At 44.2% G+C, this 18233-nt stretch overlaps 1 protein-coding gene across 1 annotated transcript; it reads left to right on the top strand.

Annotated features, from left to right (window-relative positions):
- The first annotated feature begins 11464 nt into the window (after window positions 1–11464).
- On the top strand, window positions 11465–17656 carry LOC135545852 (neuronal PAS domain-containing protein 4A-like). The gene is given in 9 exon segments (XM_064973792.1): window positions 11465–11986; window positions 12458–12621; window positions 12745–12847; window positions 12965–13274; window positions 13413–13522; window positions 13711–13846; window positions 13970–14871; window positions 14874–15692; window positions 15815–17656. Coding segments are annotated over 9 exon segments (2751 nt in total). The 5' UTR covers window positions 11465–11811; the 3' UTR covers window positions 15847–17656.
- The last annotated feature ends 577 nt before the right edge of the window (window positions 17657–18233 follow it).

The following is an 18233-nucleotide window of genomic DNA, read 5'->3' as shown; positions in this document are numbered from 1 at the left end:
AAATTCTTGAGGGAAACCTGTGTCAGTCTTCCAGAGATTTGAGACTAGGATGGAGGTTCACCTTCCAGTGGGAAAATGACCCTAAGCATACTGCTAAAGCAACACTCGAGAGGTTTAAGGGGAAACATTTAAATGTCTTGGAATGGCCTAGTCAAAGCCCAGAACTCAATCCAATTGAGAATCTGTGGTATGACTTAAAGATTGTCCTATACCAGCGCAACACATCCAACTTGAAGGAGCTGGAGCATTTTCAAGGTGGGATGCATGTTGTGTTAATCAAATGATACAAACCCCCAGAAAATATATTTTAATTCCAGGTTGTAAGGCTTCAAAATAGGAAAAATGCCAAGGGGGTGTCTACTTTCGCAAGCCACTGTATGAGTCAGTGTTGGAAAGACAAAGTGAAAATATTACTGAGACCCCTGGTGTGTCTACAGAGAATGACTTTAAAGAGGACCTAAAGGCAGGCAGCCCCTTGGACAGTGTTGATGAAGCTCTCTTTAAAAAAATCTTACACTGTTTTATTAAAAGCTTCAGACAAAGTTATTGTTCCCTGTCTCTGTCATTCAGTCTGCTGTTGAAGAATTTCAAGATATTCATTTCCTTGGTCAATCACATTTTCTTTCAAAGCTCAAGGAGAAGGTGGATGTACTTGGCATTCCTGAGAATGATCTAAAACAATGTAATTGAAGAGCTGAAAAAGGAGGATCTTCTTAAGGCCTGTAATTGTTCTTTACGAACAGATCAGCATCAGAAGACTATCTTTAAAAACACTTTCAATTATGTTGAACCTGTGCCCTTGTATTTAGGCACTAATGAATCTGGGAAAGAGTGCTTTGCCCAGTATGTCCCTATGAATAAAACACTTGGTGCCCTTTTTGAGTCAGACATTCAAGACACAGTATGAGAAAGCACTGATAAGGAAATCTTTGGGATGGACAGAATATTGCAGACAATGCTTTATTTAAAACAGAAGCATCATTTTTAGCCTTAATACTATATTGAGATGCATCTGAGGTTGCAAATCCTTTGGGATCAGGGAAAAAGAAACACAAGGTGCATGCTTTCTATCTTACTCTAGGTGACATGTTGCCTTAGAACAGGTACTGGTACTGTACATAGAAGCTAATGACAGGGGATGGGGTGTCACATTTGATTCTCTATTTATTAGCTTAGGTACTTCCATGTTTGCCAGCCTGGACTGCTTCCTTGCCTTGGTCATGACCTCTTCAAGGGCATTGTCTCTTTTGACCTTGCACTGTTAGTTAATCATTTGGTCAATCAAGAGAAACATTTTATATATTTAGAATTGAGCAGATGCATCAGCCAATTTGAATACCTTGGGAGTGATGGTAATGACAGACCTCCTGAGATAAGCCCTGGCAGTGAGAAGCTAAGTGGTGTCTGTTGAGAGTGCTCCCCCTCTTAGTTGGAGATTGGATCAAAATCAACCAGATAGTGGTGTATGGCAGTTGATTTTGCTCCTAAGACATAGATATGTGCATCAGCCATTACTGCTGACCAGGTGGCATATCTTGAAGTCCTTATTGATAAATATATCAATTTTAGAACTGAGAATTTTCCTGACAAACCCCTCAAGCCAAAGCACCATTACCCCGAGCTTGTCATTAGGTTCAAGCCACTTATTCGTCTCTGGACGTTGAGGTTCGAAAGTAAGCATACTTACTTCAAGCAGTGTGCACGGAAATGGCACAACTTTAAGAATCTATGTGGGACTCTAATTCAGGTAGAAAAGGGAACAGACTTTTATGCCAGTGATTACAACAAGAAGATTTGAGCATTCAGTCGCTGCATTTCACTTCAAATCTGACAACACAGTTATGTTAAATTATATCACTGTCAAAGGCACAAAGTACATAAAGGAAATGTGTGTTGTGATGGGGAAAGATGAGGATGGATTGCAAATGGGTGAGATGAAGTTGATCCTGGTCCATTGCTACTCTTCTGTTTATTTTGTTTTAGAGAGGCAGCAGGCTGTGCAGCTAGTTGATTTAGGTATTCACTGCTTAACAGGAGTAGCCCAGGACTCAAAATTGATCTGCATTAAGCATGAAAACCGTCTTGATTATTACCCCATAGTAGAGAATAAGGTATTGGGCAAATCAATGATGATTCTTCATCATTCTTTCCCTTTGTTGTAGAGCCGTGACAGCGCTGTGAGAGGAGATAAGAGTCAGTGCTACCAGATTTGCCTGAGCAGACACTTTCATCTCTCCTGGACAAGCTAGCAAGTAGAGGCAAAGCCATACCTTCAATTTCTTAAAGAAGAAGACCTACAGGAGCACATCAGACTAGGATTTCACATTTTGGGGAGTACCCAGAGGTGGACAATGTCAGTGGGAATTAACAGGAGTATATGGGAAATAACGGGAATATATGGGAATTAACGGAAATATATGCACATTGATATTAATACCATTTAAATGTAGATGTTGTTTGCATTGGATATATTTACCATATGGAGACAGAAAGAGACAGACTCCTTCCCCTCTAGGAGACTGTTGCGGGCCGCTTCCATGTGGTGCTCTTTTTCTTCTCACTTTGCTTAGTGAGGTAAATTGCTGTTATAACTTGATGACCCTTCACATACCTAACTATTTCCTTGGCTCTCTTGTAGAGTGTATCCATTGTTTTCAGTGCCATGATGTCCTTGAGAAGCATATTCAATGCATGAGTAGCACAGCCAATGGGTGTGAAGTGAGTGTAGGACTCCTCCACTTTAGACCAAGCAGCCTTCATGTTCGCAGCATTGTCTGTCACCAGTGCAAATACCTTATGTGGTCCAAGGTCATTGATGACTGCCTTCAGCTCATCTGCAATGTAGAGACCGGTGTGTCTGTTGTCCCTTGTGTCTGTGCTCTTGTAGAATACTGGTTGAAGGGGAGAATGTAGTTAATTATTCCTTGCCCACGAACATTCGACCACCCATCAGAGATGATTGCAATAGAGTCTGCTTTCTCTGTGATTTGCTTGACCTTGACTTGAACTCTGTTGAACTCTCCATCCAGCAAATGAGTAGATAAAGCATGTCCGGTTTGAGGGGTGTATGTTGGGCAAAGAACATTCAGAAATCTCTTCTAATACACATTGCCTGTGAGCATCAGCGGTGAACCAGTTGTGTACAAAGCTCGAGCAAGACATTCATTAGTATTTCTCTGACTACGTTCCTCCATTGAGTCAAAAAAACTTCTGATTCCAGGAGGACCATGAGGTGGTGCTATCGATAAGGTGTCTGATTCAGCATTTTTTTAACCTCGACTAGAAGTAGAGGGACTTTTGTCAGAGGTTGCTTGTTGTGAGCGCTGAGGGAACTTTATGCACTTGGCCAGATGATTCTGCATCTTTGTTGCATTCTTCACATATGATTTGGCACAGTATTTGTTAATGTACACAGCTTTTCCTTCTACATTAGCTGCAGTGAAATGTCTCCACACATCAGATTTTTTTCCTGTAAAGATCAGAAAATAATTTGTAAAAAAACAACAAATACAATTCCCTGTACAGATAAATAGTTAAGGATTTAGATTAAACAACTCCTTTGTAAGATAAATGTTTTAAAATGAAACAGGTATGGAAACAGGTGAACTAACACTCCTCAGGTAGCAGGCTCAAGCAAGCTAAAACCCACATGGTAGCATAAACTAACTTGCAGAAATTGTTAACAAGTTAGAAATGATTTGAACACACTTTGCTGTAGGCTACTATTTACTAGTTAACAAAGAATATTGTGTGTCATATAAAATATACTCACCCCACCCAGTATTGTAATCAAAACTTACCAGAAAGCATGGCTCAGACAGTGTAGTAGTGTGGGCTCAATAGCATTTTATTAATGTGCAAGATCTTGAGAATCATTTGTACATGTGATGGAAGAATGCACTGTGCATGCAGAGGGTTGCAATTCCATTGAATAGTTTTGGGGATAGTTTAACCAAAATATACCACAAGAGCTAGAATTGCTTTATTTTTATCCCACAAAAAAGGTTCACTGCTAAAAGCTAACTTTTTGATGAATTTATGCAATATTACCCAAATTCCAGGGCCTAACTTACCATGGAAAATTTCTGGAAGAATTCCAGAAATTTACCGGAAAGTTTTCAACCCTTGGCAACCAATGTAATGGCGGAAGCTGCTAAATGCATGGAGATTTGAAGGTATTACATTTTGCTAAAAGATTTACAAGTAATTTACAGTTGAGAGGAAATGTTTGGAATTTTATTAGTTGAGCAACTAAACTCATAAAAAAATAAACATCCTTTCACTGTCAACTGCATTTATTTTCAGCAAACTTAAGATGTGTAAATGTTTGTATGAACATAACAAGACTCAACAACTGAGACATAAACTGAACAAGTTCCACAGACATGTGAGCAACAGAAACTTAATAATGTGTCCCTGAACAAAGGGGGGGTCAAAATCAAAAGTAAAAGTCAGTATCTGGTGTGGCCACCAGCTGCATTAAGTACTGCAGTGCATCTCCTCCTCATGGACTGCACCAGATTTGCCAGTTCTTTCTGTGAGATGTTACCCCACTCTTCCACCAAGACACCTCCAAGTTCCCGGACATTTCTGGGGGGAATGGCCCTGGCCCTCACCCTCTGATCCAACAGGTCCCAGATGTGCTCAATGGGATTGAGATCCGGGCTCTTCGCTGGCCATGGCAGAACACTGACATTCCTGTCTTGCAGGAAATCATGCACAGAACGAGCAGTATGCTTGGTGACATTGTCATGCTGGAGGGTCATGTCAGGATGAGCCGGCAGGAAGTGTACCACATGAGGGAGGAGGATGTCTTCCCTGTAACGCACAGCGTTGAGATTGCCCGCAATGACAACAAGCTCAGTCCGATGATGCTGTGACACACTGCCCCAGACCATGACGGACCCTCCACCTCCAAATCAATCCCACTCCAGAGTACAGGCCTCGGCATAACGCTCATTCCTTCGACGACAAACGCAAATCGGACCATTACCCCTGGTGAAACAAAACCGTGACTCATCAGTGAAGAGCACTTTTTGCCAGTACTGTCTGGTCCAGTAATGGTGGGTTTGTGCCCATAGGCGACGCTGTTGCCGGTGATGTCTGACAAGGACCTGCCTTACAACAGGCCTACAAGCCCTCAGTCCAGCCTCTCTCAGCCAATTGCGGAGAGTCTGAGCACTGATGGAGAGATTGTGCATTCCTGGTGTAACTCTGGCAGTTGTTACTGCCATCCTTTTAGATTAGACTACTGCAATGCTTTACTTTCCAGCTACACGGATAAAGCACTAAATAAACTTCAGTTTGTGCTAAATATGGCTGCTACATATTCGTCGCCAAACCCACTGGCTCCAGGTCATCTATAAGTCTTTGCTATGTAAAGCCCAAGCCTTATCTTAACTCACTGGTCACCATAGCAACACCCACACGTAGCACAAGCTCCAGCAGGTATATTGCACTGGTCATCACCAAAGCCAACACCTCTTTGGCCGCCTTTCCTTCCAGTTCTCTATTTCTGGAACAAATTGCAAAAATCACTGAAGCTGGAGACTTATATGGAGACTTATATCTCCCTCTCTAACTTTAAGCATCAACTGTCAGAGCAGCTTACCGATCACTGTACCTGTACACAGCCCATCTGTAAATAGCACACCAAACTACCTCATCCCCATATTGTTATTTTTTGTTGTTGTTGCTCTTTTGCACCCCAGTATCTCTACTTGCACATCATTATCTGCAGATCTATCACACCAGTGTTAATGCTAAATTGTAATTATTTTGCCTCTATGGCCTATTTATTGCCTTACCTCCTTAATCTTTCTACATTTGCACACACTGTACATATACTTTTTCTATTGTGCTATTGACTGTAAGTTTGTTTATCCCATGTGTAACTCTGTGTTGTTGTTTTTGTCGCACTGCTTTGCTTGATCTTGGCCAGGTCGCAGTTGTAAATGAGAACTTGTTCTCAACTGGACTACCTGATTAAATAAAGGTGAAATAAAATACATTTAAAAAAAGACACAGGCCTCCTTTACTGTCCCTAGAATTTCTAAGCAAACAGCTGGAGGCAGGGCTTTCTCCTATAGAGCTCCATTTTTATGCAATGGTCTGCCTATCCATGTGAGAGACGCAGACTCGGTCTTGACCTTTAATTAAGTCTTTATTGAAGACTCATTTCTTCAGTAGGTCTTATGATTGAGTGTATTCTGGTCCAGGAGTGTGAAGGTGAATGGAAAGGCACTGGAGCTACGAACCACCCTTGCTGTCTCTGCCTGGCCAGTTCCCCTCTCTCCACTGGGATCCTCAAACCATATTACGGGGGCTGAGTCACTGGCTTACCGGTGCTCTTCCATGCCGTCCCTAGGAGGGGTGCGTCACTTGATTGGGTCACTGACGTGGTCTCTGACGTGGTCTTCCTGTCCGGGTTGCCCCCCACCCCTTGGGTTCCTGCCGTGGGGGAGATCTTTGTGGGCTATACTCAGCCTTGTCTCAGAATAGTAAGTTGGTGGTTGAAGATATCCCTCTAGTGGTGTGGGGCCTGTGCTTTGGCAAAGTGGGTGGGGTTATATTCTGCCTGACCCCTCCTGTCTTAGCCTCCAGTATTTATGCTGCAATAGCTTGTGTCTGGGTGCTAGGGTATTTCTCCTGTCTTATCTGGTGTCCTGTGTGAATTTAAGAATGCTTTCTCTAATTCTCTCTCTCTTTCTCTCTCCCTCTTTCTCTTGGAGGACCTAAGCCCTAGGACCATGCCTCAGGACTAACTTGTCTGATGACTCCTTGCTGTCCACAGTCCACCTGGTCGTGCAGCTGCTCCAGTTTCAACTGTTCTGCCTGTGGCTATGGAACACTGACATGTTCACCGGACGTGCTACCTTGTCCCAGACCTGCTGTTTTCAACTTTCTAGAGACAGCAGGTGCGGTAGAGATACTCTGAATGATCGGCTATGAAAAGCCAACTGACATTTACTCCTGAGGTGCTGACCTGTTGAACCCTCTACAACCTCTGTGATTATTATTATCTGACCCTGCTGGTCATCTATGAACATTTGAACATCTTGGCCATGTTCTGTTATAATCTCCACCTGGCACAGCCAGAAGAGGATTGGCCACAACACATAGCCTGGTTCCTCTCTAGGTTTTTTCCTAGGTTTCGGCCTTTTTAGGGAGTTTTTCCGAGCCACCATGCTTCTACACCTGCATTGCTTGCTGTTTGGGGTTTTAGGCTGGGTTTCTGTACAGCACTTTGATATATCAGCTGATGTAAGAAGGGCTATATAAATACATTTGATTTGATTTGATAGCTGAGCTGAGAAGTAAGTGGCCATACCTTTTCACGCAGAAGGAACTCTACAACCACTTCAAGTTACTGACAGATGTCTCAGTCCTGGATAAAAAATGGATGCCACGATGGTAGAAAAAATAAAGATTATCATTCAATACTTCCTCTACAAACCAACAAAGGAAGAGGTTCGGCACATCCTGTCAAGATTTGAAAAGGGTGGAGCGACTGCAGTTGGCCCTTGTGTTGACCTCCTGCAGACGGCCCATTTCAAAGAAATGATGGATACGCTCTTTCTACAGGCCGATGTGAGTTTTACGTTCATCTGCATCTTATGTATACGATAATAATTTTCTATGTACTGTATATTAGAATTTAAAATGATGATGTGCCAAATGTGTTCAAAATATGTGAATTGAAGGTTATAGAATTTTTTTTATTTTTTTATCTTTCAGGTGTCAGCCACAGCCACAGATGTGGAGGGATCAATTCAACCTGCCAGACTCACCAAGACTGATTGTTCAATGTAGTGTATCCAATAAGACTTTCTGTGTGAGTAATTATTTTTAGACAGGGCCTTACAATAGCAATGTTTCACAGAGCTAATTGTGAAACATAAATGTGATCTGATTTCAGGTGACACAATGACCCTTATTAAAGCTTGAGTATGTCGTTTTTTTGGAAGGGCATAAATGGAAATCTGGGAATAGGACAAAATATCAATTGAGATCTTTTCTAACCATAATCTCACATAAAAAGTCAAATTACCATTCCCAAAATGACATACTCTGCGTTTAACCTGGGAGTGAAGGTAATGATTTGCCTGCTAAGATAAGGCCAGGCAGAAAGGTTGCAGAAAGGTTGCACAAAACTCTGTTGAGAGTAGGACTACTACCCCTCTTAGTAGGAAATAAGATAGATTTCTTTTTTTTGCAGTATAGCAGTGCCTTTCTTATCTGTAATTCTGTCACTTTCTATGCTGGAACAGTTATTAACATGCTATTTATTCGGGACGTTGATCTATTTTGAAGATTGATACATTTGAAAACATTTTGTTGTCTTGTTACAAACTATAATTATTTGTTATATCACATACAAGCTAGAATATCATTAAACAGACATTTGTAAAGAAGTATGCTTCTCAGTTGTGTAGATGGGGTGGTTGCATCCATCCTAACTAATGCTATTATGGAAACCCTTGATTTGGTGAAGTTAAGTCAATCCAGGACTGTTACGATTAACAATTGTATTCTGTTCTGATTAATCATTTTCAGATGTACACTTTTTGATAGGGGCTAGGGGGAAAGGTTTGTAATTTAAGTGTTTGTGATGAAGCCCATTTGGCTACAGTTTATTGGCATTTCCTACCGAGCAATGGCGAAGTTGTACTATTGGAGCTTATAGAATGTGTTATCACTTTTTTTCTTTACATTAAACCATGCTTAATAACATTTGGTTTACTTGTTTTGGTCATGCAAATGTTTTAGAAGTTTACAGTACTGTTGGCATATTTTATCTGTAAATGTCATATGTTACTGTAAAAGCACATACACCAGATACATTACAGTAATTTAACAGCAATTCGAGTTGCCAAGTAAATCCTGTGCATTTCGTCGATGCAAGTAATTATTGTAAAATAGAAGTACAACAATATATTGTAATTAGAACGGTGTACAGGTACTGTAATAATACAGAAAATTGCTGTTATTTATAAACAGTAAGTTATTGTAGTACATCTACAGCAACATGTTGTAATTATAATTTACAGTAAATCACTGTTGTTTTACAGTACTTTTACTGGCAACTTTTTTTGCCATTCGTTTCATGTAATTTCTACAGTCAATTTTTACAGTGTACCTCCCTGACAATTTGCATGGGAGAAAAGGCCCTTTTCACTCTACCCAGTGCTGAACATAGTGGTTGTAGCTCTCTTCATTCAAAACCCGTCTGTAATTTTATTCACAAAACAAGAACACAGGTCAACAGTCAGTAAAGTATGAATATAGAAGACAGACCAATGATGCAGGCTAATGCAGATCCATTTGATCGTTCATGTACAGTATGCCATGTGGGAAGCTGTTCATAAGCATTTGCGAAAAGGGCAAACTTCTTTAAGTCGATCCTATTGTGGGAAGCTGTTTATACTGCTCTGTCTCAACACGTTATCCATTGTTACTGTACCTTTCTGCATATGCGGAAAGCAACATTTGATGAACGCCATCACTCTATGTGACAATTATTGTGTAGGTATACATAAAGAGGAACATGCAGTTGTTTTGTTTGATGTTGAGGCGTAATAAACGCTCCTAGAGAGCGATGCAGCGCTACCGAGAGCTGAAACGTCTATGTAGCTGTCCATGGTGCTGAAATATATTGCGGCCGCTCTAAAATAAAGCATTTGCGGGGAAAGGGAAGGTCCGTGAAATCGAAGTTTGTGAACATGCAACATATATTTTGAGCCTTAAAAAAACCCATCTTTCTAAAAATAGGGACAATTGGAGATAGAAGCGGGGGTGCGCCACTGAGTGAATGTGTCAGTTACGGGTGAGAGCTATTTATAGAAACGAGGAGATTCATCTCTGTGCTCGTGCTCTGTTTGCAACAGGTGTGGTGTTTGTGTGTGTGTGTGTGTGTGTGTGTGTTTAGGGCAATATACTTTGAGTATCCTATAAAATATATAAAATTCTACAAAACTGTTTGTATGCTTCTAATATCACTTGGACTATTGACTACACTTTAACACGCAGTAAGAACACCATGACAAAATAGTTGCAACATACTTTCATACAGTTCCTTTCAAATAATTTCACAAAACATCACATTTCATCTCAAATTGAGCTTCCACAATTCACTGGATCCGACTGTCTTCTCACAGGTTTTTACACATCAGTGGTAGATACGAATGACTGCTGCAAAGCCTCCACCCCCAAGCCTTCAAAGAATTTAGGCAACGTTTTATATGATAGTTTGATTGAAGAGAACGTATTTTGGGCAAGAACAAACTCTGGTCTTATCTGTTCAGCTCATAGAGAAAAAGGGTTGGGCTATGATCACGTTGTTTGGATCTATGTTTTTCGACAAAGCGAAAAAAAACACAATTAGCACAAAATATTAACACGGGTGCTTATAAACAAGATGCAACTGTAACCTGTGAAAATGGTTACAAGTCTTTCCCAAATAATTCCCCGTTTGGATGCAATCCACGCCTAAGGTTTTCAACCAGAAGAATCAGCCAGGTTTCAATGCATAGACTAGACATAGCTCAGCATCACCCTTAGCTACATTCCGTTCAAATGACCTTATAAGGAAGGATGTTGCAGTTTATGTAACATATAGGCTATACTGCGCGATTAGGCTGTCTCTCCTCTTCCTTTGCGCGTTAGCCCCGGAGGCACTGCGCTGCCTGACAACTGAATTTCAGTCAGAATGGTGGATTCCATTCACAAAAAGCGACTGAATTTGGTGATGTAACATTGCCCCACTGTCCCGCGTTTCTCCCTGAAGCAGACTTCCACCAATGCTAGAATAACTTTTTTCTGGAATATTGTTAATATATAACCTTGACATGCATCTGCATGCGTTACCCTCGAGGTCGACGGTGGACGGTTTTAAAGAAGGCATCGCATCGTTCATAATCATAACATTAAACATATTATGAGATAGTTTGGCGAGGCATATATGCATTTGCATAATTTAGGCTACTGATAACCTAGCCTACACTATATTAGGAATGATACATTTTCAGAGAGGATTAATCGTTCCTCGGGTGTCAGACATAAAAACACATCTTCTCAGTTCCACTCCCCCCTCTCCCTCTCCCCTCCCTTACACCGGAGTCCGGTGACTCCGTCTACGTTTTACGTTTGTCTCCGCCCATTCCTCGGTTTTGTCCAAATCGGGCTTTTTGCGTCGCCGGAGCTCCCGATATCAAGCCAACGTCATCATTGGGTAGAGGGAAGAGCTGACGTCAGAAAAGAGTCACCAAAAGGAGAGGGTAGGAGCAGTAGGGGGAGCGGGCAGAGGGAGAGAATTTCACCATTGCTAACATTGAATCCCCCTCGGCCCCCCTTCTCTCTAGCCCCCCTCTTCTTACAACGTCGGTGTTGGCGCGTTGGGAGCCCCCCTTCGTCACCGGAATCCCAGCCTATATAACTTACTCGAGAGCAGAGTCCCTCCACCAGATTTACGGGATCCGGATATCTGGGCGAGAGACGGCTACTACAGCCGCCGAATCACTCACACTCTGAACCGGTGGAAAGCCATCCAGCGGCTAGCCAGCAACCTTACTGGACGCTGTGGCGGAACCGAAGAGGAAAAAAGAACGGATAGGAGAAGGTCTGAAGCCTTACTCTGGAACAAGCTGAGATGAAATTCCAATAGTAAAACGACAAGGTTATTACTACTAGCCTTTCTCTGACACCTCATCTTGGGATAAAGAGACTCAGACCTCATCTGACGCAACGGTCAATATTCAGTTGAGTTTCCCCTTCAAGTCCAGGGAATTTAGTCAACCACTATAACAGGCTACAATGTATCGATCAACCAAGGGCGCGTCGAAGGCTCGAAGGGACCAAATCAACGCGGAGATTCGGAACCTGAAGGACTTGCTTCCCATATCCGATGCGGAAAAGGCACGGCTCTCATACCTACATATCATGTCCCTTGCCAGCATGTACACCAGAAAATCGGTCTTCTTCTCTCAAGGTAAGCGCGACTTAGCTTATAACAGACAAGTTCAAATACACCCAGCCTGTTGATTCATAACTAAGAAATGCTTGTGAATGAAACATATACTGACAAACTGTTGCTTCCATCCGTCTGAGCCAGTTGCATGCTACCTTTGGCTTTCCGCTTGAATCAACAGGTGCCATATTTATTGTCGAAAGAAACAGTTTATGAATTTCATGTCTACGTGTGAATTATGTTGTTTAGGAATATATATAAGGAAATGTTATAGTGCTTTGTTTGGGCTTCTGGCATGAAAAACTATTTTAGAGCCGAGTGTCGCTATCTAGTGCTGAAACGCTTCTATCGCTGTCCATGGCACTGAAATCTAATGCGGCCGTTCTATAGCTACTGCAGGGAGCATAAACGTTACCTTTGTGGTATGATGACATCCATTAGCTAGACGAAAACATAATTTAAAAAACATTTCAAATCATCTTTTCTTTTTAGAATCGGGATCCGCTGGCAGTCTCGAGGAAAGCGCGAGGTTCCTGTCTTTCCACGAGCTGTCAGAGCTGGTGCAGGAGCTACCAGGGTTCCTGCTCCTGCTGACTGGGGAAGGCAAGCTGCTCTACCTGTCAGACAGCGTCTCCGAGCACCTCGGCCACTCCATGGTGAGTTCACGGGAGACCGTATCATGTCTAAATAGCAAACTAGTAAATTAGCTGTAATTTAGATTTTGCCTCAGGGATTTCATGAATATGCTAAATAAAAACGACTCTTTCTCGATGTTTCAGGTGGATCTGGTTGCCCAGGGTGACAGTGTGTATGATATCATTGACCCTACTGACCACTTCATCATGAGGACCAACCTAGCCCCTCCTACATCACCTGACACAGGTAAAATGCGCCTTCCCATTTTCAATGGTACAGAAACGTGTTACAAATGGCTCGCATTTATATCACTCAGATCATTTCTGATATTCACAATTTCTCCTTTCCTCTTCTTCCTCTCAGATCGTCTATTCCGTTGTCATTTCAACACTTCCAAGTCGGTGCGCAGGCAGAGTGCCGGGAACAAGCTGGTTCTGGTCCGGGCACGCTGCCCTTTCCCACCCTCCTCTTCTACCACCCCTAGCTCCTACTGGACATCCAATCCTGTCTGGATGTGCTTCTGTTCGCCTCTGGAGGCCGTCCCCACCCGCTCTGGTCCTGGGGGGGACCAAGTTCCAGCTCTGATCCCTCCTGCTGCTGAGAACAACTTCTTCCTAGCCTCGTTCCAATCTCAACACAGCCGAGACATGAGGCTCCAGAATGCACAGGACAGGTGAGGTCACACCCACTGACCAGGCAACGCCACCTGTTGCTTTAGATCGTCTGAGTGATGGCATGACATGTACGCTTTATAGTTAGAAGTATGCTGAAGACATAGACTTACCATGTCTTCTCTCCATCTTCCCTGTAGTGTCAGTGTTTACCTTGGCCTTGATGTGTCAGCCCTGAGGTCTCGCTCCTGGTACAGCCTCCTCCACCCACAGGACCTGTCACACGCCTCCACTCAGCACTGCAGCCTGTGTAAGTACCAATTCAGTTCACCACACAACAATCACACACAGACGTACCAACACACATGTGAACTCAATTATACTGCATCCACCATTACATGGAGCAAACTTCACTACAAACCCACCATTAAGGTTCTGTTTTGTGATCAGTTGTAGAACACTGTCTGATGTCGATGTTCTCTCTTTGTTCCCCCACAGTGAGAGAGGGAGGAGAGGGTAGATCTGAGATGGTGGTACGGGTGGAGTCTTCAGACCACTCCTGGGTCTGGCTCTACATGGTACTGCAGCTGGAGGCAGGAGACAGCCCTATCAGCAGCAACAACTACATCATCAGGTACTACCTCTACCCTATGACAGATCATCATAACACATTTTCAATAGATATAAAGGAGATTGCAAAGAGCATAAGAGAATCTTACTAACCATTTCCATCTTTTTATCTTTTTATCTTTCTCAGTGAGGCGGAGGCGTGGTCAGTGAGACAGCAGCTGAGCACAGAGCAGACCCAGCTGACCCTGGTACTGAGTACCAGTACCTCCCGCCAGGACAGCCTGAGCCTGTCCAGCCCAGACCAAGTCTTCACACCAGGCAGCAGTGGCCTCTCAGCCCAGTCCTTCGACTTCAGCATGACTGTGTCCAGCAGTGTGGGCTCCTCAGACGAGACAGGGGGCGCCACCACTGAGCCCATGCAGGTGGAGGGCGACCCTCGCTCTAGTATTTCCTCTATTGAGGAGGAGAGCTTCTTCCAGCAGCAGCAGATGCCTGCCCCTGTCCAAACCCGCTCTGCTGCCTCCTCCCCCACCCCAGTTACCGTTGCCACGGTAGCAGACCTGGACTTCCTCACTCAGAACATTCTCCTGCCCCCCTCCTTCCAGCTCGAGCCCCCACTGCCCGCCCTCCCCCTTCCACTCCCCCCAGTGCCCACCTCCCAGGAGCAGCAGACCAAAGAGTTTGTGTGTACGCCCCCCTACACACCCCAGCTGGGCGGGGGCAGCTTCCTGTTCGGCGAGCCCCTCTTTAGCTTCGACCCAACAGGCACCACCACACCCCCTCCCTCCACCACCACAGCTACAGCCACCACCTCCATCGCCCCCTCCGTCTCCCCCTCTGCCCCGCCCACCACAGCCTCCAGCCCTGCTCCTCCCTCCTCCCTGTGCCTCACTGGCCCCTCCACCGACCTGTTCTTCCCTGCCGATCCCTGCAGTGGCTCTATTTATGAGAAGCTACCCCCCACCCCTGACAGCCCTCGGGATGGGGACTGCACAGTGATGACCTTGCCTGAGGTTCGGGGACCCCTGTATGTAGATGTCCCTTTAGGGCCCTTTCACTACCCCCTCGAGGGCCTCCTCACCCCAGAGGCCTCCCCGGTAAACAGCCTGGACTCTCTTTCTTCTCCCTGGAGAGAGAGAAGGATAAGGAGAGAGCAGAGATCTCCCTCTTAGCTCAGCACATCAGCTCCTTAGCAGAGGGATTCTACCTGGATCCTCTCTTATCCAAACTATCCCCTCCTTCCATGTCCCCCTCCTCCTCCCCTCCCCCCCCGACCCTCTCACCATCCGTAGCCACTGCTGGTGTTGACTCTATCCACATGCTGGGAGAGTTCTACCCCGTCAAAGTGTGGAGAGGCCTGGACTTCCCCATATTCCAAGATGATGATGACTCTCTGTTTGAAGAGAGCATCTTAGAAGCCCTGCTCCAGGACTTCTCCACCCCTCCACCCCTCTCCCCTTCCATCCCCCCGCCATCTCCCCCCAACCCAGTGTGCTGGCACTCACCCTCCCACTTTGAGGGGGTCAGCCACTTCTGTAGCGTCCAATCGGCGCACTGTTACCCCACGGCAAGGTGCGGGGCGACATTGGCCAGCGAGGCCGGGGCGATGGCAGAATGGGAGGGGCTGGGGGAGGAGCCTATGGAGATCGAGGTGGCGTCATCACCTCTGTCTTCCTGTTCCTCCATCCCAGCATCCCCTCCCCTGCGACTCACTGCCTCCCCCACCTCCGCCCCCTCCACGCCCGTCGCCCCCAACACGCCCGCCGTGCCTTGCGCCCAGTCCCTCCTGGAGGAGCTGGCCGCCCTGGAACCCATGTTTGGGGCAGGTGCCTCGATCGCCCCCGGCTTGGGGCAGCAACCTGAGTTGTATCAACTCCAGTGTCACCAGCCACCACAGTGCTTCCACAAAGGTGAGAATCATTCAGTTCACTTGTTCTACTGTCTTTCTCTGTTTGATAAATGGATTAAGATTTGTTAACCCTGAACATACCAGACTAATGTGCCCTTCCTCTTTGTCTCTTGTGTTTTTCAGATGGGAGTGGAAGTGTTCCCCGTTCTAAATAAGTCTGTGACTTACTTCATTAAGTATGGCATATTGTCATATTTCGTGGAGCTATTTTACTGAAAAGTAAAGATGATTTAAGTGTATAAATATATACATAATGTATACTACTAAAGGACTTTATTTCCTACATGTCTCCTGAGAACAAATATTGCCTTCATATTTTTGTTCATTTATGTATTTCTATTTTTTATTTTTTATTTTTATCAAACAATTTCACATTTACTTTCAACATTGACATAATGGTGCAACATTTACCAACTGAATGTACCCATGACTGACTGAGTTTTGGGTCCATTTGGTGCCACAGCTTTTCTGTAACATGAGCTTTCAGATTGGATCAGTCAGAGACGTAACAAAACCTCTGACCTTGTAAAGCGCCGTTTTAACTTCCAGACCGCATTTGTATTCACTCATAGTGAAAAACCTGTTGCGAACAAAAGAAATGAGAATACCTTCTTTGATATTTCAATAGAGAAATGACTTAGAGCATTATTGCTTGTAATGCAGCAACGCAAACCCAAATCACAAATGTGGTGAAAGTCTATGTTTACAAAAATCTCTACTGACCTGGTACAACCACTGACAGTAGCTGACAAAAGGGGACCAGATTCCCTCTCTCACATCCTCAATATTCAGTTTCCAGAGAGACACATAGTTCTACTCGGACCTTATTGTATTCCTCTCTTGTCATAACTTGAAAAGCCAAGTCTAAACATATGAATACTGTAGTCAAACTAACCTAATAATTTGAGCTTTGAGTTTGCGGCTGAACATTTTAAAACATTTGACTTCATGTTATTTCTCCATTACGAACTCGTGTATCAATGTGATGGTGTGCAAAAGAAAAACAACAATACAAAATGTGTGAAGACATAAGTCTTGGTATGTCCACACGCAAGAACCCATGACGGAGGTTTCTGGCCTTTACCAGAAGGTGTTGCCGAATGGAAATCGTCTGGAAGTTACTCAACAACTGTGTGTGGTTCTGTTGTGTACAGGACCAGCACATTGTACATTAGACTCTGAATGTGGGCTCTTTAGGTTACCGTTCTCTTGGGCTTGGCTTCAAGGGCAGCTATGCTGAATTTTCTTTCAGCATCAATATTTGCAATGCTGGCAGTTTATAGCGGCTCCTGTGTGCCTGGCATGGCCATGTCCTGCTGAACTCTGAACTCTATCTGAACTCTTTCTCTATGTCCATGAACCAATGGGCTGACAGTCACATCGTAGCTCTACTTGAGTTATGGTGTTGTGGGGCACAATACGGTATGTGAATGACTATATGATTCTTCTTTTTTGAGAGGGGTTAGACAAGAATGGAAGTTTTGTTTTAAAAAATGACCTGAAAATAGTGTGATGGGTTACTATTTCTATTCAGTTCCTCCTAAGCGACACGGGTTGAGAATGGTACTATTCCCATGGTGTCGACGTGCTCACGTAGAGTTGTCTACGGTCAAGTAAAGGATTGATTCCTACGTTCTAGCTATTAAATGCTACGTTTAACATATGTGTAAGTATTATATTGTATGTGTTGAATTGACAAAGAAGAAACGGTTGATGTTCAATGCATAATGCATTATGTCTGTGGATGTAGGCACATGCAATTTTTTTGAAGGGTTGTACACATTTGTACATTTGTATAAATACATCAGTCTGTACATATCAGAGACATTTCTATTGTTTAAGATGGACTGTATACATGATGATATATTGAAGAATGGACATTGTGGATCAGTGTTCTCTTGTGTTGCTGAAAAGTGTATTTGGTTGTCAAACAAATGCATTTATATTAAAGTGCACTTAAAGCGGTTGGATCTCTTTGTGTCGTCACTTCCTGTCCACCTCCTCCTCCTCCTTCTACCTACTCTCATCATCATCCCCTCATCACACCCTCCCTCCTCTCTCCTCCCTCCCTCGCTCTCTCCTCCGTTTCTTCCCCTGGAGCGAGCTCCGCTCAGCAACAGCACTGACGCAACGATCTGACTCAGACTGACGCACACGCTCCACACAGAGGCTCTCACACACACAGGCACACACCACACACACACAGTTGGCCTCCCACTCAAGCAGGCATGTTCACTTTGACACACACATTCACACAGGGGCAGACTGGGACCAAAGATCGGCTCTGGCATTTCTAACACGCCAGCTGTTTCCACCTGACCCCCCCCCCCCCCCCCCCAGGTCACCAGATATTTTGTGAAAAAATACATAAATTAATAGTTAGACAGGCCCACAAGGCAAAACATTGACCAGCCCATCTGACATTTGTCTGAAATACCAGATGGTCAGCCCGCCCCTGCACACACACCCAATAGGAGCCCCTCCATCTTTACAAATAGCAGCAGATCACACACTCAATGTACCTGCTACTCTGAGAGCGTGC

This window comes from Oncorhynchus masou, chromosome 9 (genome assembly GCF_036934945.1).
Source record: "Oncorhynchus masou masou isolate Uvic2021 chromosome 9, UVic_Omas_1.1, whole genome shotgun sequence".
NCBI lineage: Eukaryota > Metazoa > Chordata > Actinopteri > Salmoniformes > Salmonidae > Oncorhynchus > Oncorhynchus masou.
The sequence above is the reverse complement of the archived record's forward strand: the minus strand, read 5'-3'. Positions and strand labels throughout refer to the sequence as shown.